Genomic DNA, 25,953 nt, shown 5'->3' on the forward strand with positions numbered 1-25,953 from the left:
ACAAAATATCGTCGTCGAAAGTAAAGCAGTTCAAAAACTTCGCAGTTTAAAAGCATCGCCGTCGAAAATATCGTGGTAAAAAATAAAGTACCTACAAATCATCTCAGGCATGCGTTTTTAAGGCTTTAATAATTATAAATGGATATTCGCATAATGATTTGTGAGCGCAAGATGGAATTGTCCCCCCCCCGTAATAAGACTCATCCATATGGGCGCATCCATACGGTAATTGTGTAACGACTGTGTTTTAAAGTTTCAATTCACATTTAATTTATTGCTTCATTTATTTATCTTCTTCTCTGCAATAAGGAGAAAACTAAATTCTATAATATGCTTTCCATTTTACTCAGAATAAAAAGTATATATCGCTCCATAAATAATAATAAACAAATTCTTTATTCTTGAATCTTATACCGTTATACGATGTAGCTTGGAGAATTTCCTTTTTTTATGGTTTCAGCTTCATTAATTTTCCTACTCAGATGCCCGAGTTTGATATTCATTTATTCAAAACTTTCCATTAATCGTTTTTGGTTTTTATCTCATTTGCATATTTCGACCCATCTGAAACTTACAATTTCTTTTCAAAAATCATTTCACAATCTAAGTATCTATTTGATAATATCGCTTTAAGATTTGGGCTCCAAAATAGGAATTAATTTCTTTTATATCTACGGCATTTTTTTTTTATTGTCTGGTTTTATGAAGTCTAAATCTCTACTTCAAAACAATGTACTGGTATACACAGTGTACTCAGTTAGTACTGAAGTAAGTCCAAAGTACTGACCTCAATTCCCTCCTTAGACAACGTGCTAATTATTCAACATATGCAATTGAAATTATAAGTGGCTGTTAATTGCATAAGCTGTTGCGAGTGGCCGTAATTAACATGCACATACGTTTGAATGCAACATTTTTGTGTTATCAAAGTCTTCACCAGTTGCTAGGTAGTCACAAGCTCAGTTTTATAGAGAAAGTTTTCTTCTAGTGCTGTGATAGCCCATATTTTTTTATACATATTCTCTTTCTACATGCTCCAAAGAAAGAAATCAGAGGATAACTGATTACGCTACCTAGATTTTCGAGATGGCACAATCAATGAAAAACTACTTCATTAAAATCATGCTGTCAGTGGATGAATAATAGACTGAAATAGCCAGCAATGACCACCTCAAGCATAACTGCTTAGAATTTGGTATAGCCAAAAACATGGAACCACAATTCGTCATTAAACCAAATTTTGTACAAACTGGTTGGATTTCTAGAGACAAGTCTCTGAAACTAACCATAGTACGTGACTGTGTTTGCTCCATGTTTGAGATTAAACTTCTGCGTAGCGATGATGCAAAATGCGTGAAGCTTACCAGTTTTGGCAGCAATCCATCTTGTGCTTTCGGTTGTCCCCATTTTTTTTATGCCAGTTTCTGCAAAGATCTCTTCTAAGAGGCAATTATCCCTTTGTCATTCCTATATTGTTTCACTGGACATTTTTTGAAAAGTTGTATTTTCATCAACGTAACCAATGCTCCTGTTTGGTTCAGAAGATACTAAATGCAAGATTTTGTTGGTTTTTTGCAACTTCCAAATTTCGACAGAAGCAGAAGAGCACGATGTTATTATATGCTGCTTCATATTATTGACTCATACATACTCGTCTGACATATAGTCAATCCAAGACCACGAAATTGTTCGTGGCGAGGAACGTAGAATGACGCCTTGAGCACTATGCAGGTGACATTGCGACTTTGCTCAGTTCCGCCCCCATTTTAATGGAGAGCACCTCAAGGGAACAGGTCCGACGGTCTCCCAGCCCTCTTCCGCTACCAGCAATCTTTCGAGAGGACTCTCGGCTTGCCGCATATTTAGAGTGCCCCATGCCGCACGGACACCATACATTTACAGACATTCATTTCATCTCCGGGATTCGAAACCGGGCTCTTCGATACGGCAGTTAGCATTGCTAATCACTATAACGGTTGGGCAGCCGCCGCTTCATGTGGTTCATTTAAATTAATGATGTGCGAAAACGAAATGAAAATTAATGATGTGGTTCATTTAAATTAATGATGTGCGCTGGTTTTCGCACAAAAAAATGGTTCTTCTGCTCAAGACTATCTAATGCAAGACTGTCCCTAGCAATGTGCTTCGCGTATGCCAGTGTATGACATATCTTGCTGTGCGCAACGCAACTCGCGCTGGGTACGAACAATAGTTTTGTAATTTACGGCCTTGCTTTCTTCGACATTTCGTTTTAAAACCTTTAGATCATCTCCTTTCCAGATTTATACGAAAATCTTTAGTTCAAAAAGGCGTCCAAGGTAGTGTATTAGAAAGAAGTGCACTCGTGGCGTATGAGTCTGCTATTTTTATTAAAAATTCTTTATTCTAGTTCTGGAAGTCGTCCATTTAAACAGTGAACAAAATAAACGGAGAAAGCGAATTGGATTGATTTAACTGCGAGAAATCGGAGAGAAATGGAAATGAGCAAATAACGTGAAAATGCACTGTATTAGAAAGCAGTGCTCTCATGTTTATTAAGTTAATGAATCTGCTAATCAGGGGGATTTTTCCTTATCTAGTTGGGGAGAATTCTAGATCTGAATGATGAATACATTAAACCAAGAAACAGAGAAGCATATAACTTGACACTTTTTTTTGCTAAGAAATGTTTTTCTGGAGGTCATATAAATGCCTAACATGGTGTATGCTTATCGTTAATATAGTTACGTATGCTGTACAGTGGCATAGTATGCTGTTCTTCTAGAAGTACTCTTCTGAAATCTCAATTGCCCATAGAGAAAACATTAATGAGTCTATGATCTATTCAATGGGTAATTCAACAGTCAAGAGAATCTAATATCCATGTAGGCTGTTTGAGTTAGTGAAAGGTTGGCAACTCAAATGGGTATCGATTTAAGATTTCAGAAGCAAATTAGACAAACTCAACAAGCTTAAGTGCGTTATTATAATATTAGATGGTAATCAATAAAAAATGCACCCCTAAAACTCTTCTCGTACTAATGCAATGTTATTCTTATATAAAGATAGTTTTTACAGTGCAATTGTTGAATACTTACAAAGGTTTGCATAACCTTCATTTTATAAAATTCCAAATATAAAGCCTTCCACTTTAAAAAATCACACTTCTGGATGATGTGAGCAAAATTGCGACGCATCTCCAGCACTAACCAAAATTAAACGTTTCGAAAATCACACTGTGGGCTAAAATAAGTCTCATCAGTATGCCACTCCATTGCTGTGGTACCCACATACGTTTTTGGTACACCGTATTTTACGTATATGCAGTTGGTAGACAATTTAGAGAATTCATTCAGTTGCCCATGTGAGACACGACTGATCTCTTGCAGTTCATTATAAATCGGATACGGTGATCCTTGATTATGTCAGCAACTTTCCTTCATACAAGTAATAAGAATTTACAAAGAAAATTGACGAAATGGGCAACTAAAGCTTTTCAAATGATTTACAGTTTACCTATTATGGAGGAACAATCCCAATGTACGCCCCGCGTCCAGTAGTTGTTGAAAATAATGATTTAGCTAAAGAGACTACAATACCTCAATACAATCTGAAATTCACAAATTAGACTGAATATCTGTTTTGGTTTAACAAAAATAATAGATAAGCATAATTACTGCACAGTTAAATACTATAATGAAATAACTATGATAAGTAATGGAAACACAATGTTATAATGAATTGCAATAATAATGCTAAAGAGGTGTGCGTCCATGGGGTTATTTCAGTTATAAAAGGTTATTACAGTTTACAAAGCTCACAAGTTACGAATATTTTACAGTATGATTTGCTTCCCGAACTGCGCAAAAAACAAAAGCGGGTTGAGAAACGCAAAACATTTATTGCCACAGAACACGCAGGTTTCGCTGTGTTGTTGCGACGTATAACGATCTCGACTATATTACCTTAGAATAGTTTCTCTAGCTTCATTTTTATGACCTATACATAGCGTCTTTTATGAATATTAAGTTCCTGAGTCACATATATCTGAATATGGCCAATCTCTACTCATTCGTGCTTGCCACGCATAATGTGATTCATATGGCTTATTGTTATCTAAAAGTCATGTTTTGGAGTTACAAGGCAATTCCAATGGACAGCTCTACTGAATTCTTCAAGCTGCAGTTCCTATAATTGACCTAATTTTGCATTACAAAATCTATCATATCAGCAACTTTCCAGTATTTGTTTTAAGGGCTATAAAGAGTCTTTTTGTTCATTTTCTATTTTAATACAACTGTACGAATTCAGCATACTGAAGCATTTTTAATTTCTGTGTATATCAACAACCAAAGCGTGTTCTGTCACATTTTTGATTGTATTTAGTAAACCTTAAAATAACCAACTGCTCCATGCTACGTAATCATAATTCTAAGAAAATCTGTCTTCCGATACGGGAAAAGTGAATATATAAAAGCCATAATTTAAAAATAATTGGATGAACATTTGGCATCATGTGTGGAAAGCAATGCAACCGTACCTTTCTTAAGCAGATCATTTTAGTTCCCTTGCTTTAATTATTAATGATGGCATTCCTACTGCTACGTGAATCATCCATACCAATTACAGATAGTCATTATCGTACTAACGTTTTCACCGTTCTCTTTAAAAAGTACCATAACTATTAAAATAGAAACTTTCCCTCGCCTTCTTTCTTTTCTCTTTTTCTTCTTTCTCTTTTTCTCTTCCCTTTCTTTTCTTTATTTTTTTCCGATCCTGTATAATTTCACTCCATTCGAAAATTTATCATTGAAATAGCCTAGTTGCTAATTTCTTTTCCTATCTAAATAAAACATTTCCATGTTAAAAAGCACCCTTTCTTTATTTTTACAAATCTTTAAAATTAATATTTTGGACACAGCTGCTTTTGCCTGACACACATTTAAATACATTACCCAAGTCCACAGCGCACTTCTACAACTTACAGAAATTTATATCCGAGACGCTTACCTGGCGTATCATTACTTATTAATTTGCTTTCATCATCACGACTACCAACTCATGCTTGAGAATGTTTCACACAGTGATACCAAAGCATTTTTTAATATTCCTTTTATTTCTTATTTCAAGATTTATCTTTTAGTACACTGCTCAAACCAGTTAGGGGATACTATGATTCTGGATATAAAGTACGGATGAGGAAATGTTTTGGTGACTGATATATGATGTATAGGTGTTCTAAGATATGAGAAAAGAGACAGAAGCAACGAAAATAATAATTCAATTCTATTGGCGATATTTGTCAGTAAATGAAAAATGTACAAACAAACAAAAGTATAATTTCTCGGATACAAATTAGTTTTAATAAGTGCTATGATTTCCCCTCACCGAAAGCAATGTCAGTCACTTAGGAGGTATGGAATCAATGAGATTATCAATGAGAGACTGGGGTTTCCTCTCCCACTCCTGTAGGAAAGAGCTTTCAAATTTCTGAGTTGCTTCTGGGGGGTTATAAGCGACTAGCAACGCTTCTCCCTAGAATGTCCCAAGCATATTCTGTTGTGTTCATATCTGGGGAACATGCTGGTTAATCTATTAGAACGATTCCTTCGTCGAAAAGGAAACTGTCCACTAGCTGAGCACAATGTGGCCTGGAGTTATCATCCATTAGACTGAATTTATTCCCTCTTGCTGCAGCATAAAGGACCACAATAGATTTGAGGATCTCATTCGTGTATTGCTGAGCCATTGGGGCTCTATTCCTGATAAAGTGTAGGTTGGTGTGGCCGTTGATAAAAATATCGGCCCAGATCGTCACTCCACTTCAGCCAAATCGGACACTTTCATGCTTAAATGTAGGATTATTTTGTGTGCTAAGTTCTCTTCGGATAAGAATCCGCTTATTGTCAGATTGTACACTAAAGGGAGACTCGTCCGTGAAGAGCTCGCTGCTCTACTCATCTCGTCCCCATCTGAGATACTCTTGTGTTCACCTTCTGCAGACAACATTGTGGTCCTGTATCAACGAAGCACAAACCATAGGTCTGCGAGCATACAAACCCGAATGGTAGAGTAGGTTTCGAACGCTTTGAATCGGAACTCTAGTACTATCTGACGTAATAGCCTTAGTATGCTCTACCATAATTAAATAACCAGCCGAATAAATTGAAGCATCTAATGCAGTCTCCAACTGAAAAGCATACAATTAGAATCTCTCGCAATGTAAAATTTTAGAGCAACATATTTCTTGATAGTTGGACGTAATTCTATAGTTGTGAATATATTATAGTTGGTCGTAATTCTATAACTATTCTATAGTTATTCTTGATAATTGGCCGTACTTCACATTGGCAACGATTCAATTCATGAAAGATGAGAATATATAATTGGGTTCGTAATATTAAGAAATGTTTACTGATCCTATTCAATTTGCCTTTTGTTTACTATAAAATTAACTTATATTAAAAAAAGAGCTGCTTCAGTTTTACTAAGCAGTATGCTGTAATCACTGAGAGAATGTGCATACAGCCAGGGTTGACTTCAGAATTTTTGGGCCCCAAGGCGATCAGTACAGTTACCACCTAGTATAAATTAATCACTTTAATAGCTGAAAGCGAAGCTTATCTGTCTGTGGTTGTTGCTGAGTGAAAACGATTTAGGCTCTACGAAAATCGTCTCTTACAAGCACAATACAGCATGCTGCATTAAAATCGTAATTTTATTTTTAAAAGGTTTGTAAAGCCTTCACATGTAAGATATTTTCTTCCTACTTACTGCATGCTTTTATGATGTAGTAGGAAGCATGTCAGGGTAGTATCTGCAAGGTCCAGTGTTCGAATCACGATAAGGGCAGTTACTTTTTTCATGTTTACTGCTCCGAAATAAACGTAATGACAAACGTAGTGACATTTCGTTTACCAAATTTTCACAAATAACAAGGAATCTGGGAATTTCATTTTTAAAATATTGTATTTCAATATTTCGTTGTAATAAAAATTTGATGATATATATTGTCTCAAAAGAGCAAAAACGTCAGAATTGGGTATTTTTTAAAATTTGTTTGGATATTGTTTCTTGATTCTCTTCTTGAATAGTTTTAAAATAATTCCTTTATTAGTATACTTTACTTGAACATTCTTTTTTAGTGTTGACATGAATCAAATGAAACTAAACATGAGACTATGACCTAATTTTCATAATTTAATATGAATCATAAATAGAAATTCTGACAAATTTATAGCACAAATATGCTTTAGAAGTTCATAGAAAACTGATGCACAAAACTCAAAACAGCATACCGTTGTCACCGCTTGAAGTATTTAAATCTTGATCATTATTTTAAAGCATCTTATGTGGAGATAATATAAGGCTGTACGGATTTCTCATAGAAAGTGTGAGGCGAAAAAAACCTCTATTTACATAAAAAACCTCTATTTACGTATACTTTTTATAAATAAATGCAAAATGTATACTCAGTGTTTCCTTTACTCAAAAGCTCGATTAAAGGAAAAGACTAAATATTGTATTTGGGGTGTACCGAGAACTTTATCGTAATCGAACTTAGAACTGACGTGCGCGAAGTCGCGCGAAGCATCGAATAACGCACGAAGCCATTGTGGAGGTGAACAGACTGTAATATGTGCCAGTCGTTGGAGTTATACGTGTGTATTTGTAAGCTTTTATGCACATTGTAAGCCATTGTGGAGGTGAACAGACTGTAAGTGCCAGTCGTTGGAGTTATACGTGTGTATTTGTAAGCTTTTATGTACAGTGTGATGTGTCTTGTATACAATAAAGTATTAAAGAGTGTCGTGTGTAATAAATGCCCACTAAAAGAGGTAGGAAAAGGGGGCGACGAGGATGGGATTCGAACCAGTTTTCCTAGAATGTTACTTTTTGTTCTAACCGGCCAGAGGTTACACCTAAGTTCAAAAATTCTTCTTCTGAACTGGTAAAAGAGTAAGAAACTCTTTTCCCCGTGTACTTTTTGCTCTGAAAATAATGGTTCCTTTAGGATAGACTTTCTTTTGCATATTAAAATATATTACTGTGTAAAATATCTAGGGAATACTATCAAATATAATAACGGAAACTAAGGAATTATTTGTATCTTAAACGATATTCCCCCCTAAATTTAAAACCTTCCCTTTTAAATAGTTTCCAAAGCAAGATTTTATATTTATTTTTAACAACAAATCATTCCTCATATCCGTGTTTCTCTATAATGGGACAAACAGTAATTTACTCTCCGATATCACAAATTTCTTCAATAACTATAATAATCTGCTTATGTGTCGGTTACCTAAGGTAGGCAAATTTGTTTTGGTTGCACTACTAACTAATCATGTTCTCCTTCGTTTCTTTGGGAACGATTTAATTTACTGACAGTTCTGCATCTTTCCGGCCAATTTCTGTCAGTTATTGATATCCTTACGTAATAAAAGTACTTTTCTGAAATCGATGTTTGGTCCTTAGAAACCTTTACCTTCGGCCAAAATCTTCAAAAGGTCTTTAAATTTGCTCAGCTGACATTTCTGTCTGATTTTTAAGAATGCCGTTTTGAGCTAACATTTGAATTAAAATGTTTTGAAGGAATATTTTTAGCGATTTATTGACAAATATGTATTTGATGGATTACCACTTGAATTCTTTCCTACTTATTAATATAAACACTGCGATATTCGAGCTCGAACAAACTAGGCGATGAGGCAGAGATTAGCAGGAACATTGATTTGTTTATTGAAACAAATGAGCTTAGAAAAGATGGAAACTGGTGTAATATATCTAGAAAGATTTCAAATTAAAAAGAGCAAAATATTTTGTCGTGTTGTTGCTATAAAACATATAAATTTTGTGCCTTTTAATGTTCATCCTAATATCTTTTTTAAATCAATATCATAAATTACATGTGTAATTAGGCGAGTTATGGCCTTTCCTTAATCCTTGCTGTGGACGCTACAAACACAAAAATGTAAACATTAACATAAACCTTTATTCTTTACAGCTTACGAGACTTAAAATAATGCAAAACAACTTATCATCTCTGGTACTTCAGTGGTTTATTAGAACTTTATTATTAAGTGCTATAAACTGTCTTACAAATATAGTAACATGACTTACAAACTGCGTTACAAATCTAGTAAATGTAAACACTAACTGAACAGACAGACAAAGCGTAAATAACTTTCAACACTTCCCAAATTTGCTGACATCAGGTATTCACGTCAGCAAATGTACGCGAAGCTACAACACCAACTGAGCAGACAGACAAAGCGTAAATAACTTTCAACACTTCCCAGATTAGCTGACATCAGGTATTCACGTCTGTTCAGCAGCTCTTTCTCTCTCAGTTAAGCAGTAACGGTGGCATTCGCGACAGTTATGCTTCTGTTACAAATTACGCTGATTATGATTTTACTTCTCATTTTAACCTATGTTACTTGACATAAAATCTGCATAAACCTCTGTACTGAGCGAGTCCGTAATGAAAGGAGGCACTAAAAAAAGAAGCTAACTGCTAGTAAAATTTAAATGCAATGCTAGTAATCTTATTTAAAATATGTTGGACTATTCAAAGTATAAAATCGAAGGCATCCCTCCCTTAAGGCAGATAGCCCTCGCATGCTTTGCCGTAATCTGATAAACCAAACCAAACCAAAGTATAAAATGTAAATATTTAAAGAAATTTTGTAATTAATGCTAATTGCTTCATAAATTTCGAGAAGTTCGTTTTGTTCTCGAATTTATTTTATAATTATGTTGAATATTAGATTGTGTTCAATAATAATGCATCCTACTTAGAGATTTTAGTCTTAGAATGATATTACAAAAGTTCAGGTATATGCAATTGCGTAATTTCATTGAATTCCCATTTGCTGATAGGTCCGTAATAGTTTTCACAGATGATCTTTAAAATTTCTTTATTTCCATATACAGAAATGCGTACGAACCCTGTAAAATCTTCTTAACACTAATTACCCTCCCTATATCATAGATCAGCTTAAATCTGACTTTCCAAGCAAAACCGATTGCAAATTGCTTTTTTTTAATGTACAAAAATATACGGGATATCTAAGTGCTAAAAATTTAAATTATTCTTTAAAGCCCATTTTTCACTACTTAGAAATGCTTAAAGAGGGATGGAAAAACATAATAATCATTTACAATATCTGTTAATTATAAAATCATACATGTGCTGATAAGAAAACATCACAGTGACGACATCCGATTTCGAAGGCAAATTTTAAGCGCTCCGTTCTTCGCGACATCCGAACTGCAAAATGTTAATTGGAAATCTCGGAACACATGCGAAACGATTTGTGAAGATAAATGGAAGGAAAATTGCTAATCAAGCATTTTGAACTGCTTTTCAAAAGTTTTGTCTCTTGCAGTGGAGATTTTATTCGAATCCTAATAGTTTATCATTAATAGCTCAAAACAAAGATGAAGAGGTAAAATAAATTCCATTAACTCTGTCAATGAAATTAATTTTGAGATGATATCACCTGATCAATTGGTATCATTATATAAATTGATAATTTTTCCATATTTCATTTATTTAGCCCTCAAACCTAATAACCTGGTTTCATGGCCCCTAATGAATATCAAACTGAGAAAATATCCTATATAAATTAATAATTTTTCCATATTTCATTTATTTAGCCTCAACCCTAATAACCTGGTTTTATGTCCCCTAATGAATATCAAACTGAGAAAATATCCTATTCGGTATTGCTGTCATTACAAGTGAAAAAAAAATTTTTTTTGGTGTTGATAACAAGGTACATTTTGAGGTTTTAAGCAGAAGTTTTTTTTTGCATTTTTCTGACTTGTTAACTTAATATCCCAGGAAATTTTTATGTAACATTCGTGGTTGAAAAAATAACATAATACAGATTTTATTTTATTTTATTTGAATATCGAGCTCTAAGAATTTTCACTGACAGAAACAATGTAAAAATAAAACAAATAAATACTTTAACATAACATTCATAAGGATAACTCAAAAACAAATGGCGCATGGCCTTCCGCAGAAAACAAGTATCTCTTTTGTTACTGAGCATTATTTTAAATCCTTTCCGTTCATCCGGACATCTAAATGGCTTTCTCCCCATTATTTTCACATTACGCCTTACATGAGAGAAAACAGCGCGGATCCCATTCGAGAACAAATGTATATCTCCCTCATTAAAATGGCATCATTTGCCCATCAGTAAATAATGTTATTCAACTCCTTGCTTCCGACAAAGAGAAAAAGCAGGGATTGTGAGGCGTAAAAGTAACTTCGTATTTTGAGCATAAGTTTCGCAAAAATGGAAGGATGTACATCGCCAGGATCAGCAAATGATTTACGGTGGCTTTTAGAATTGTTATTGTCGTTGGTTTGTAATTGCTTCCTGCTTATTTATGGATGAATGAAGGAAGCGATGGATGTTTATTTAGGAAATATATTCTCATATTACTGTGGGTGTAATGATGTAAAGGCATACTTTGCCTCCTAATAAGTATTTATCGTATACGGTCTATAAAGAAATTAATGCATTTATGATGTTTTTGCGCCTTAAACGGCATCACAAAGTTAGCAACTTATATACACTCATGTCCATAAATTAAGGATAATTCGGAATCACGCGGAAATCGAACTCTAAAATAAATATATCACACGTAAAATCACTACACACATCTTCAAGAATCATATGCAAATTTCAAGAAGTAACCAGATGACACCGATGGTACGTCACAATGACGAGAGTGTAAGAGAGTGATATATGTAGAATACCGGCAAAGAAGTAAAATTGTTCGCAGGCGCTTTATAAGCATTTCAGTGCAATAACCGAATAGTTACGACACAAAGAACGCATTTGGATCATTTTTTACGTGGTAGAATTATCGGCTGTCTGGAATGTGGGCGTACCCAACTGGAAGTATCAGACGAACTTGGAATTGCCCAGAGTGTCATCTCCAGGCTTTGGCAACGATTCCAAGATGGTGGCAATGTGAGTAGACGTTACAGCACAGGTCGCCCCACTGTTACAACGCCGAATGAGGACCGGTATTTGGCAGTTACTGCCAAAAGAAACAGGCGGAGCTCAGCCTTAGACCTGTCTCGTCAGCTCTCTTCAGCCACTGGTATGACAATTTCAAGGCCGACCGTGTACAGACGCTTATGGCAGATTGGTCTATATGCTCGTAGACCTGTCAGATGCGTTCCACTTACTGCAACTCACTGTCGCCTGCGGTTAGCCTGGAGTAGAGAGCATGCATTGTGGACACCGCAACAATGGGCTTGTGCGATGTTTTCCGACGAGTTCAGGTTTAGCTTGCAGTCTGATTCTCGTCGAACTTTCATATGGAGAGCTCCAGGTACCCGTTACCACCCAGAAAACATCATTGAACGACACCGTTACGGTGGTGCAGAAGTGCTCCTTCGGGATAGAATTATTCTGGGTTCCAGAACTGACCTGCATGTTCAAATTGGAACCATGACAAGTCAGATCTATCGGGACGTCATTCTGGAACAACATGTACGTTTGTTTCGGGGCACCATGGGCGCACAATTTGTGTTTATGGATGTCAACGCCCGTGCTCACTGTGCAAACAGCTTAAGCGAATGCCTTCAATCGGAGGATATGACCCGTATGGACTGGCCAGCATTCTCACCGGACTTGAATCTAGTAGAGCACGTGTGGGACATGCTTGGCCGACGAGTTGCAACCCGTCAACCTCCTCCTACATGTCTACCGGAACTTCGGAGAGCTTTGCTTTTTGAGTGGTGTATTATCCCCTAAGATCAAATCGATAATTTGATACTCAGCATGCCTAGGTGTTGTACGGGCTGTATTGCATCGTCTGGGAGACATACAATGTATTAACAATCATACCAACCATGTAATATTGGTTTTTTGTAAATAGATTTTTTTTTTTTTTTTTTTGTAATTTGCTCCAGGAAGAAAAAATTGCTAATTTTTTTAATAATATCAAACATATAGCATCTTTTTTTGCTCTTTACCTTTTGTTAAATAAATAAGCTTTACAAATAAGTCAAATTTGTTTTGCTTCTAACTCTTCCTTTGCATGATTTTGCATTATCCTTAATTTATGGACATGAGTGTAGTTACGACATTGCAAACTTTCATAAGGTACATTCATACCTTTTAGAATTCTTTCCTTTCATAAATTTCCTGTTATTAACCACAGTTATCACTTGGTTGTTTTTTTTTTCCCAAATGCATATCTATCGTAATTTAGGGAATACCTTACATTTATTTGCTAAGGAACATCCACCAGGCATCGTATATTACCATTTAGAATTCTTTTTAAATATATATAAAAAGTTTACAACTGTTTACTTGTTTTACTTTATCTGAAACTGGTAATTATTTCAATAACCCAAACTGACGTAAAGCGAATAGAATTTAAGACATAAGCTCACTCTCTTGTGCTAACAATATCAGCCACACCTCGTGGTGATGCAACTAATCGGAGCACTTATATAATACACAGTTAAATATTACTATGAGCTGGCCCTGAAATTCTACCGGAGCGTTAAACTCAAAGTGTCAGCAGCGAAATAACGCAAAGCCGAATAATTACAACTATCAGAGCTGGTAGGAATTAAACGTAGCGTGCACCAGCAGTAAGAAACATATTTTGTCTCAAATTCCAAAAGCCTCGGTTTAAATACTGACTATCTTTTTTGCATTCTGACGAGGAGTACGAAATGATAATTTAAAGTACATACAAAACCAATTCATAATAACTGGTTAGTTTAAAATTGCATTCTTTCAAGTATCTGTAAAGAAAATAAGAAATAACAGCGAATGCCTTTTGAATTTTTCAATAGTAATGCACAAAAGGGAATGAAATAAGTAATAATAAGATGAAAGTAAAATAAGATTACAGTTGAACTTAAGTTTTGCTTTTGAGAAACGTTGATTGATTTGGTCTATGTTAATCTTCCTCTGATGTCTTAATATGTGTCTATAGTTGAATTTTCAGTTATTGGTTTATTGGTAGCTAAGTTATCTCTAATTTTAAAAGAAATATTGTGCATTGATATTTGCGGGATTTTGTTTTTTCCAATAACTAGGATGTAGAGACTTTTCACAGGGTGTTAGAAATAGCCATTCCAAGAACTGAACTGAGTGGAGATGAAATTATTGAGAGAATACTTTGATTTATAATAAGTCGCTGATGAGAGATATAACATAGCTTAACTTATCTTACTAGTGTAGCCATTTAATTGGTTTCGGGATCAATCATCACTCTCAAGGTAATTAGGATTTAAATTAGTTCGTCATGAGTCAGTCAGATTTAAATATCTATCTCGTTAAATCCTTTAAATTAAATTTCACCTACAAAAGAAAGAAAAAAAAACAAGAATCAACGTTATATTTTGCAGAGATAGTTTAGATTTTTTTTTTTTTTTTTTTTTTTTTTTTTTTAGTCCAAAGGCACTTTCTCCTGAAGGACTATTGTTTTCGTTTTGCGATTTTTTGCGTTGGTTCTCTATAAATGTCCGTTTCACTTTTCAAACTGTTGCCACCAAATGGTATAATCCTGCATTATATTTGAAGAAATTAAATAATGAAAAATCTGCATAAATGTACGTATACTTCTCGCATTGTGATAAAACAACGATACATAGAGCCATCCAATTTTGAATGACGTAATCCTACTGTGGATATGGGCATGTGGGGGCCCAAATTTGAAATTTGGAATTTGTTTCATTATCAATTTCATATTTTGTAAACCTTTAACGAATTTTTGATTAAAAAACTCAAGTATTTCAAAGCGAGCCATGGCAACGTTATACAGAAAAAATATTTTTATCTCCAGCGCGCCAGACTCTGTATCGGAAATTCTGAAGATATGCCCCAATTTATAACTAATTTGCAATATTGCTCTTGAACTGAATTTTATGGTTTAAGTGCGAAGAACGTGATATTTAATAAATAAAGGTAAAAGACAAAATGTTAAAAAAACGCCCATGGGCGTAATTTAAAATCTGAAACCTTTCAGATTTTTTATTTAATTTTATTACTGTTTGACTTCTAAATTCATACTTGTTCAGCGTGTTGTGTTATCTCAACAAAATTACCTTACAGGTTCCAAACTTGAGGTTTCAGATAAGAAAGTCAATATAAATTTGATTTTTTTTCCTTTGCCATATATGTTGTTTTTGTTGTTTATCAACCAGAAATCCTTTTCAATGTTATAATTATTATCGTTCACGTATGTTTTGATAAATATTGAATAAGCTAAGTTTAAAATCAGCTAATTTAAAATATAATAATGCTATATAATAAGCTAATTTAAACTGCAGTCTCACCTGTGGTAATATAAAATACATGAACCCATTTCGTAATTAAGATCTTTTCGGAGGGTTCAACGAGGATAAAAACCGGAGATTTGAATAATCCTTTTCACTTTGCATAGTGAGTTGAGAAAGTCTGCCTCCTCGATTGAGTTGCGACCAACAAATGGTCCTCCCGTGCATTTTCAGTCAACATCGAATAGGTTACAGAAACGGATATAAAAGGAAGCTAGTTGGTTTACTTCTGTAGACAGAGCTTATATGTTTCAAACAACAAAAAGTACATTTTGGAAGTTGAAAAAATGTTTGTATTTCCAAGTAGCTAAAATATTACTTTATGGTGAAGTTAACATCAAGTAGACTAGCAGAGAAACACGCTAATGTGACAATCAAAATCGTAAAAAACAACCTTATATTTAGCGTAGGGATAATTATCCCTACGCTAAATATAAGGTTGTTTTTTACGATTTTGATTAACATCAAGTCTTAGAATGTTATAAAGCGCAAGATGATTATCAGCCTTGAAACTGAAAGAGTGGTTGGAGATATTCTATAAGAGGAACTTGCTTATATTAAATTTATTGGTGAAATATGAAACCTCAGATTCAATTAACACATTTTGCTGAGATTTTAATTCAGGACAGTATTATGAATATTCAGTGGTTTTTGTTTACTTTTATCATAAAATATTCGAATTTTTTCTTTTATGCTAGAAGTACTTTATGAGCAGACAAAGAAATTTAAAAATCCACAATTTAATGAAGAAGGAGAATCATTTTTTATTCTGTTTCATTTTCAAATGTATAATGATACAAATAATGGAGAAATATCCAAAAAAATTTAAAATGTGGAAAAGTAGTTTTTCTTTTTTAACTCAAAGGTAATAAAGCTTAATATATTTCATTTCTTTCCCTGAGAACCTTAGCAATGATTTTTAGAATTTTCCAACGTCATCCTGTAATCTCGTTATTTAATAACGTAAATAACTTAGAAAAATTTTAATAATAAATAAAATATTTGAATAAAACATTTACTTAAAATAAAACAAATAGCAGTACACCAAATATGCTTCTGAATTAAAAGTGTATCCTTTTTTCTGATGTTTTTGATGAAAAAACAACAGTTTCGAAGCTTTAAAGGTTTTTTTTAGGAAAGTAGTTAATTATTCAGAGACAAACCAAGCCGAATTTGAAAATGATTTAAATTATCAATTAATAAAGATATATCGTTTGATTACTTCTTCTGATGTCACAAATCAGATTAAATTGCTTAATATTAGCTTCCCAAAATATTTATCTCAGTGTAAAATTTGAAATTAAATTAAGTTACGTAAATTCATTTAATACTAGTTAGGAATTCCATACTTGTTTATTTCTAATGAAACCCATATCTGAATGCATGCCAAATCCGATTAGCTATGCTAATTAAAGCAGTGATGAGTACAAAAAGCAGGAGAGTAAAATAACTGAAAAATTGTCTTTGTACAACAAAAGAAACAAAATTCTCCAGCAGTTTTTTTAAGTATTGCTTAGGTTACAGACTGCTGCTAAAAATCAGATTTAATTATAATGATGAAATTTCATTAGATTTAATTTTCCTTTGAGTAGTCTTGTATTTCTTTGCAAATCATGCTGACATTTTTCGTCATCCTCAAACAGCTTAATGATTAATAAACAAACTTACTAGGTCTTCAAACTTCAAATTATTTTATTGATATCGGTAGTCTACCACTTTATCCACCCATCTTATTGAATCACTGTGTTCTTCAATCCTCTTCAGCACTTTCCTTTCTCCTACTCGGTCCTTTTGAATCACTACACCAATCACTGCACTACAAGGCTAAAAAACGCCCCGCAATATTAATCTTTTTTAAGCCTACTCTTTATTGCTTTCTTCGCTACCATTTCCAAATCACCTCTGCACTATAAGATATCATAACAACGTCATGGTCTTACCTGCTTATTGGCAAAATGTTCTTCCTTTATAACATCAAAATTTCTTTTTTTTACATACAGATTAAACTTTGTTTTCGTTCCACGGTTTAATTATATTAGCCACTGCTAAGATAATCAGTATTTTAGTAGTAAATTTCCGTGCTCAAATCAATAAAACTTCTTAATTAATCCTTATTATTATAGTATATTTATATATATTATTAGTATATTTTCTCCAAAATGTTACAAGTTACTTATCTTTGTCAAATACCAATCTGAATTCGTCTTTCTTTAAGTTCATTTTACTAGTGATGAGTTATTTTCACAGGCTATATCAGTGATGCCACATTCGGAAAAATTTTGCTGTAATTTCTCCATCAATACATAAGTACTATGACATAATGCACTGTCAGTATCAAGTTTTTTTTGCCTTTGTGCCACTTAACCGCTGGAGCAACTATGGCCCAAATTTCTTGTTAGATCTTATTTTATTATTAATATATCGATGTACATCGATTGACAGAGCATCACATGATCAAGGATGGGCAACATGACATGATCAAGAATGAGCATTACATGATCAAGGATGGCCAACATATACATTCATTAATATAAATCTTATTCATTACATTAATACTAATAAACATATATGAACAACTTCTAAACCATCGCATCTCTCTCTTTCTGTGTGTATGTAAATACAGTATATATGTATGAATACAAAAATGAACATTGGCAAAATGTTTATTTGAAGTTGCTTCTAATTCATATAACGATTATGTAATTGGCAGCAACTGTAGTCATCAGTTCTTTGCACATTATCATGGGTATGGAATAAACAGTTGAAAAATAATTGCAGTGCATTTTGTGCATTAGGATAGTCATTAAAATTCACCCATTTACACACAGCCTTTGCAATTGTAAGTATACTTGAGAATTTAAACAAAAAAATTGAGCAAGTAGCCTTTATGAAACATTTAACATTTTGAGGATGAAAAAAAAATGTTTGACTCATCACAAAACAAATATCAGTAAATGACATTATATCACGTACATAAAAGTTATTATATAAATATATGGATACAAATATAACTATGACTTCTCTTTTCACATTTTTCCTCTTTAGCTCTTAAAATTGTCAGAGTCGAGATAAAAGTGATTAATTTAATAGCCATCACCTTTCTATTGTCTTCTATAATTAACAATAAAGTTTAAAACGAAAATAGTGGGAGCGATACAACACGGAAAAAAAATCGTCGCTTGAAAGAAAACGTCACTTTTGTCAGTCTGAGCGATAACTGATTCTTGTTTGGCTTTCAGCCTGTTTACCAAGTGAAGATGGTAACCCGATTTCGTGGAAGCGCAGTGCCGAGAATTGCTCCTTCTAACGTTATGTTCCGGCAACAAATAGTGTATGTGATAGCAGCATAAGTAGTATTTAAGGAAGGTCCAAGTTACTTAGAGAGAGAGCTAGGAATCCTGAGTAGCGCGTGTTTGACTTCAGGCTAAGTCTCTCTAGAAGTTATTATGCTCGGCCGTATATTACGTACTTTTCGGTATTCGCCAGCTTGTTTAAATTAGGGCCAACTACGTTAGATTTTTGTTAGCTTCGGCTAATTCTCTTAGTTAGTTATGGTTAGTTCTTATTTCTTATTTTTAAGCCCAAGGGGAGGCTATGTTTTAAGCCCGAAGAAAAGGGCCGACTGTTTATCTTATTTTGAGTGAAATAACGGATAGTTAACCCTTCTTAGTTTACATCTTTGTTGTCTGAACTCAGCGATAAAGTCGCTAACAAGTTCACGTTCTTGATCGTTCATTTTAATACAAAAAGCGTGAGGGATTCTACATTAAATTTCAACGAAAATATCTATTTTGACCGCTCTCAAATCTCCATTTGAATGATTTTATTGGGTGACATCCGTACGTACGGACAGAATACCCGACTCTTTTTTCCAAAACGGAATGTAAGAGGAATTTAAAATGCTTTCAGAAGAGATTTTTTTCGTGACGTCTGTGCGTATATACGTATATATGTATATCTCTCGCATAACTTACAAACGAGTAGCCTCAGAGCGTTGAAATTTTGTATATGGAACTACTATAACATGTAGCTGTGCACCTCCATTTTTGGTTGCAATCGCCCACACGAGGCATATATAAATATTTATATATATATATATATATATATATAACCACTGTATTATCCGGCTCAGTGAGCTGAGTATTTTTATTCTCATATAATGGTAAGTTTTGCATTTTTTGTTGTAAAAGGGGTGGAATTATGTTGCTCATATTTTCTAGTTAAGGTTTTTATGCCTTTATTTAATTTTCAAGCAATAGCTCTAGAAATATCAGTAATTTAAAAAGTTTAAATGAAGCTAGGTCTATCAAGGCCACCATTTGTTTACATTTGATACATTAGTAGAATAGTGAATTAAATTATTTGGCGCACAAACTTCAGGGTCCTTTTCCCCAGTGGCACCAAATAGTATTAGAGCCCTGCATTATATTTAAAGAAATTAAATATTGAAGAATCTGCATGAATGTATGTATATTTCTCGCATTGTGACAAAACAACAGTACCTAAAAACTCAAGTATTTCAAAGCGAGAAATGGCAACACTGTACGGAAAAAAAAAAACCTTTCTACCTCCAGCGGGCGCGGAACTGTGTATCGGAAATTCTAAAGATATGCTCATTTTAAAATTATTTTGCGACATTGCTACTGAACTGAATTCTATGGTTTAATTGCAAAGAACATGATATTTAATAAATAAAGGTAACACACAAAGCGTTAAAAAAAGCCCCTTTGAGCGTAATTATAAAATCTGAAAACTTTCAGTTTTTTTTTTTTTTTTTTTTTTTTGTTTAGATTAAACTTGAGAAAATAGAATCAGTGTAAACATGACCTATTTATCAGGTCCTTATTGTACAATAAAATATATAAAGAACTAGCTACTTTGCTTCATAGTATAATTACCAAATTTAGTGAATTGATAGTTTCGAAATGTTTTTTGAAACTATCAATTCACTAAATTTGGTTATTAAACTATTATTTTATATTAGTTATTATTTTTCAAAATGATTTAATTCGGATAACCTTTCTATGAATAAACAATAATTATGCATAATCACTAAATTCTGTCTTATAGTTACCTTAGTTATATTTATTATATTCATAAAGGCATAAGAGCTTCCTAATAAAACATTCATTTGCGTCTCTAAGTTGAAAGAATTAATCAAATTGTTAATTAATTTATAAATTAATAATAAAAGTATTATAAATGCTACTAATAAGAAATTACTGTATCTTTTTTTTTAAAGAGCCATCATTTAATTAGCATCCAAAATGTTAAAATGTGCAAAATGCATATTACTGATTAAAAACAGTCAAAACATCCAATTTTCAAGCACTTATCTCATAGCTCTTACATCGTAGGAAAACAGCCAGTCCCATTTTTCCTCAGGAATAGCAATTAAAATCATTTATAAACACTTCATAAGAAGGCATTTTATTCTCCAATTTGTCCTTGATCTGCTCGAAAAGCAGCCCAGTTTAGACTCAAAATCCTTGATAAAGCTTTGTAATTTCAGACGGCTTATATGACTAAAATTGTTTAATTGATTGGTTAGTCACCGTATGTCACAAGCTTATAAATAAATGAAGACAGAGGTAATGACACAAAATGTGCGATTAGAACGTAGGTGTTGTAACAGAATTGATGCGATTTTACGACCGTTGTTGCCATGGTTGGAAATCTAACGGATTGCATAAAACATACGGAAATAAACTGAAATGAGATAGATCAAAGTAAGGCACCAGTTAATACGCCTGGAGAGAAATCATCATAGATTGCGTCTGTTGTCATGGGTACAAATCGAAGACAAGCATGTTAAGTAATGGAGTGCAAGTCAAGGTCAAGTTCGTCACCATCCATTGTTTCATATTTTCTGACGGGTAATCCTTAAGTTTACATAGGCACGATAATGTGCTACAAGTACCTTTACTTTCGTCAAAATGTTTTAATGCTAAGTATTTATAACAATTTAGATACTTTAAATAATAACTAATCTAAAATCAAGATTTTAACATAAATAAAAATATTTCGAAGCATTGTATATCTTTCCTTCTGAGATAATTTCATATATTTTTAAAAGCTTCGCGAATTTAAATTACTACTGAATGTGTCAGCTGTGAAAAATCACATGACAAGCTACTTGTAATCTAAAGCGCTAAGCTTTACTCATTCGACGTTTCTTTTTTTTTAATTTCTGCACGGTCTTACTTTTCCACAAAAATTCAGCGTTTTTCTTAACCCTTTATTTGGCACGGCTGCTCAGAAGTAAAACGTATTTTCATTGGTTCTTATGGAAGATTAAATTAACTTGCCAATTAAAAGGTTAAATAAGTTGATGTTTCCATTACAATAATCAAGCAGATTGATTTACCTATAGCTGCAAGAGTTTTAAATTTATATAGCATCTATACCCAGTAAGATCTGAGGAATGATGACATGCGTGGCTCTTTTTTAAATGGCGTTATGGCCTCATAAAGTAAGACTCTCGGTAGCCATATGTTACTTAGGAAGCTGTTATTATTATTTCTAACTTAAAAAAAAAAGAAAGTAGGCTGTTAGCGAGAATTTTGAGCACTTTGTTTAGAAAGAAATTGATGATTTTATAAATTATTTTGATCATGATGGATAGCTGTAAGAATCAGCAGGTCGAGATATTAAAGGATTATGTGAGGATTACTAAAAGCAGAAAAAATACAAATCCGTGTAATATGGTTGACGCTTTCCGATAGGATTCTTAGGCTATTATGAAATTACATTAGAAAAAAAATTAAAAAACATAAATCACCGCAATCAGTAAAGCAGTTCATCACTATTATAATTTGTTCGTTAATGACTATTATAATTTGCTTCTCCTACCTGTTACTTCTTAGAGAATCTCGCGAGTATTCAAATACCTGTCTATTTTTCTGCAAAATTTTCTACTGCGAAGTAATGTTATTGGTTCAAATAACTCGAGCATAAATTTTATTTTGAAATGAGAAAAAAACTAAAAGACACTAAAGCTCCAACTTCAATCAGAAATTTAATTCCATTCTAATCCGCCTTGAGTTTTGCCTTCTGATTGGTTTGGTTTATATAATTATGGCAAAGCACTCGAGGGCTATCTTCCTAAGGGGAGGGATGCTTTCGTGGAGGAATTTTTAAAAGAAACTGCCTCGTGTACACATTACTTATGGGGAAAACTAGGAAAACGCCTATGTTAACCAGCCCATTCGCCGGAATTCGAACCCCGGACCGAACTACCAGTTTTAAGCGATTTTACTACTCCGCCGCTAAGCCTTTTCTGCCTCCTAAAGAAAAATAGTTTCGAAAGATTTTCTCTTAGCACCATATTCACTTTTGAGCTGCACGTTTAAAAATCTTCTTTAGAGGTAAATGCATACTTATCTCACGATAAATACATCTTTTATTTCTTTTTAGGTTGAAACAATAGGTGACGCATATATGGTAGTATCAGGATTGCCAGTGAGGAACAGCAATCTTCATGCTCGAGAAATAGCCCGAATGTCCTTGGCGCTTCTTAATACTGTCAAATCGTTCACCATCCGGCATCGACCTCAAGAGAAACTAAAACTGAGGATAGGTTTACATACCGGTATGTATTTTAATATGCATAGTACGATAAACGATCCTTTGAAATATAGACAAATGTTCCTTGCTATATCATATTTTAATACACATATTTAATTTCAGTAAACAATCCTTTGAAATATACACAAATTTTCATTGTAGTTACATATTAATATATATATTGAATTTCAGTAAACGTTTAGACAAATGTTCATTGCAATTACATATTTTAATACACATACTGAATTTCAATAAACGAGCTTTTGAACTATAGTCAGATGCTCATTGCAGTTCAACAAAACAAATTATGATCACCTGTTTTATGTGATCAAAATAATGTTCCTGTTAAACACCAGAAGCTACATAATTTATTCACTCTTTCTCATATACGTATATCTGTCTCATATACGTATATGTATCTCATATACGTATAGTCATATTTCTTCATCGGCTTCCTATAAAATTTAATTTAAGGAAATTTTAAGTTCCTTTTATCATAACTTACAAATATAGTTTGTATGCATTGCTTTAGTTTCAGAATCTTCAAATTTAGGTTTGGAAAACAGTTATGAAGACGTAAGAATTTTTAAATAAATTCTTATATTGTGAAAACCTGCTTGGATGAAAATTCTTGGAGATCATGACTAGACATTTTAGATTTAATATTTTAGAAATCTGAAAGCTACTTTCCTACATTAACACATAAATAATTAAAATTAAGTAAAATAATGAAAGATGATATCTAAGATATTATTTGGCTGTCAATTAATAGCTCCCGGAATTTTGAAGGAAAACATTCTCAGTTTAGTGGGTAAGAAACCTCACATGACACCTGCAAAAACAAATTCTTTTTATAACGATTTATAATTTGTAAAAATTGTAGGAATAAAATCCCCCATCCTTTCTGATTAAATCATTAAAATGAATTTAGTGCAATCAAATTTAGCATTTCAATGTAAGAGAATATTAAACTTTCTCTGTTTGGAAAAAGCATATACTTTTGTTGAGAGAACAGCCATTCTGATATCGACATTAACTATATGCACGTATTTGGTTGGTTTATATACACCAGAAACAGAAAAGAATTCATCTGTTTTTGCTTAGGCATATGACATTTTCTGCAACTTTTATCTTTGAATCGCTAAGCGAATTCAAATTATCTTTGATATTATTGCTATGTTCGGCAATAAAGCATTGCTGCATTAAAGTATGTCATAGCATAATCTGGAGTGAGGGGCCGCTTGGTGTTCTTTATGCACTGCTGAATATATAGAAAGAATTAATATTTCATCATTTCAGTAGTTTTCAGCATTCAGATTGCACAAATTCACAGATGCAATGTATTACTTGCAAACACATCTCACAGGATGAATAATGATGCAAACCTTTTGAGTCCTTTCAATACTGCTAATATACTTTCTGCTAAGTCTGTAAGAACACACCATATGCTACTATATTTAACAACTATTGTATTGCCTATCAATAAAAATATTATTGTACCATTTAACCGCCTCATTATAGTACGTATAAACATACATTTAAATCTGTAATTTAATCAAAAATAAAACATACGTATGGTTTCCTATAACTGATTCATGGCGAGATACTTTGCAATAAGCAGATGCTAATAATTAATTCGAAGACTGTTTTCTTCCATGACATATTTTTTATGCATTTTTTATGAATTCTCCATAGGAAAATTCTTCACTTTGTATTAAAGGACTCCAGATCGAAAAGCTATGAACGTTCAATAATATTAAATGCTTGCTGATTATTTATAAATTCAGAAATAAAATCTTGGCAATCATGTAAGGCATAGTACAGACGCAGTAGAAAGCATGCTTCACAAAATGCATGTGGTTGATCAGTTTTACTTGGTTACAGCCGAAAACATCGCAGACGAAAACGTCGCGGAGAAAACAACGCAAGGCGAAAACGTCGTGCTACAAAACATCGTAGGAGAAAACATCGCAAAGAGAAAAAACATCACGGTACAAAACATCGTCGTCGAAAATAAAGCGGTTCAAAAACTTCGCAGTTTAAAAACATCGTCGTCGAAAATATCGTGGTAAAACATAAAGTATCTACAAATCATTGCATGACGATAACATCGCAGACATGCTTTTTTCATACATGCTTTTTGCAAGCATGCTTTAATAACTGTAAATGGATATTCCCATAATGATTTGTGAGCGCAAGATGGAAAGAAGGATAATTTTTACTTTCACTTTTTTTTTATTAACTAATCAATTTTTGCTGAAAAAGTAAGAAGGAAACAAGCATAGCAAATTAATGCAACTTATAGCACTTAATAGAATTTTAAACCGACATAGTTAACTAACAAAGGCCATTAATAAATGATTTTTTATAAAGTTTTGACTGGTAATTTTTCGTGAAAAGTATAATCTATAAGTTGCATTTAATTTTCTATGCTTAAGTTTCCTTCTTACTTTGTCAGCAAAAATTTATTAGTTAATAAAAAAGTGCGAAAGTAAAAATTATCCTTCTTTACATCTTGCGCTCACAAATCATTATGGGAATATCCATTTACAATTATTAAAACCTGAAAAAAGTATGTCTGCGATGTTATCGTCATGCGATGATTTGTAGATACTTTATTTTTTACCACGATATTTTCGACGACGATGTTTTTAAACTGCGAAGTTTTTGAACCGCTTTATTTTCGACGACGATGTTTTTAAACTGCGAAGTTTTTGAACCGCTTTATTTTCGACGACGATGTTTTGTACCGCGATGTTTTAGAACTGCGATGTTGTCTCTTTGCGATGTTTTCACCCACGATGTTTTGTACCACGACGTTTTCGCCTTGCGTTGTTTTCTCCGCGACGTTTTCGTCCGCGATGTTTTTGCCGCGATGTTATCGGCGGATACCGTTTTACTTGATGTGGATGAAACTCGCATCGAATAATATTACCAACGAAATTAATGCTTTGTTTTTCATTTCTCCATGTGTAGTGTGGATACAAGCTAATTTCCCTCAGAATGTCCTCCATGAATGCATTCCTTTCCTTAGATACTCCATGCATTCTTTGCCATGTTCAAATAAAACGAAACGT

General features: G+C 33.3%; 1 protein-coding gene across 1 annotated transcript in view; it reads left to right on the forward strand.

Annotated features, from left to right (window-relative positions):
- LOC118186995 (atrial natriuretic peptide receptor 1-like) overlaps positions 1 to 25,953 on the forward strand; it is a 1,070,353-nt gene that overhangs the window by 1,029,964 nt on the left and 14,436 nt on the right. Inside the window, exon 19 of the mRNA XM_085816725.1 lies at positions 22,727 to 22,901. Coding sequence (XP_085672851.1) covers positions 22,727 to 22,901 — 175 coding nt within the window. The remainder of the gene's footprint in view (positions 1 to 22,726; positions 22,902 to 25,953) is intronic.

Source organism: Stegodyphus dumicola, chromosome 5, assembly GCF_044657685.1.
Source record: "Stegodyphus dumicola isolate Sdum_Otavi_A_Nest chromosome 5, ASM4465768v1".
NCBI lineage: Eukaryota > Metazoa > Arthropoda > Arachnida > Araneae > Eresidae > Stegodyphus > Stegodyphus dumicola.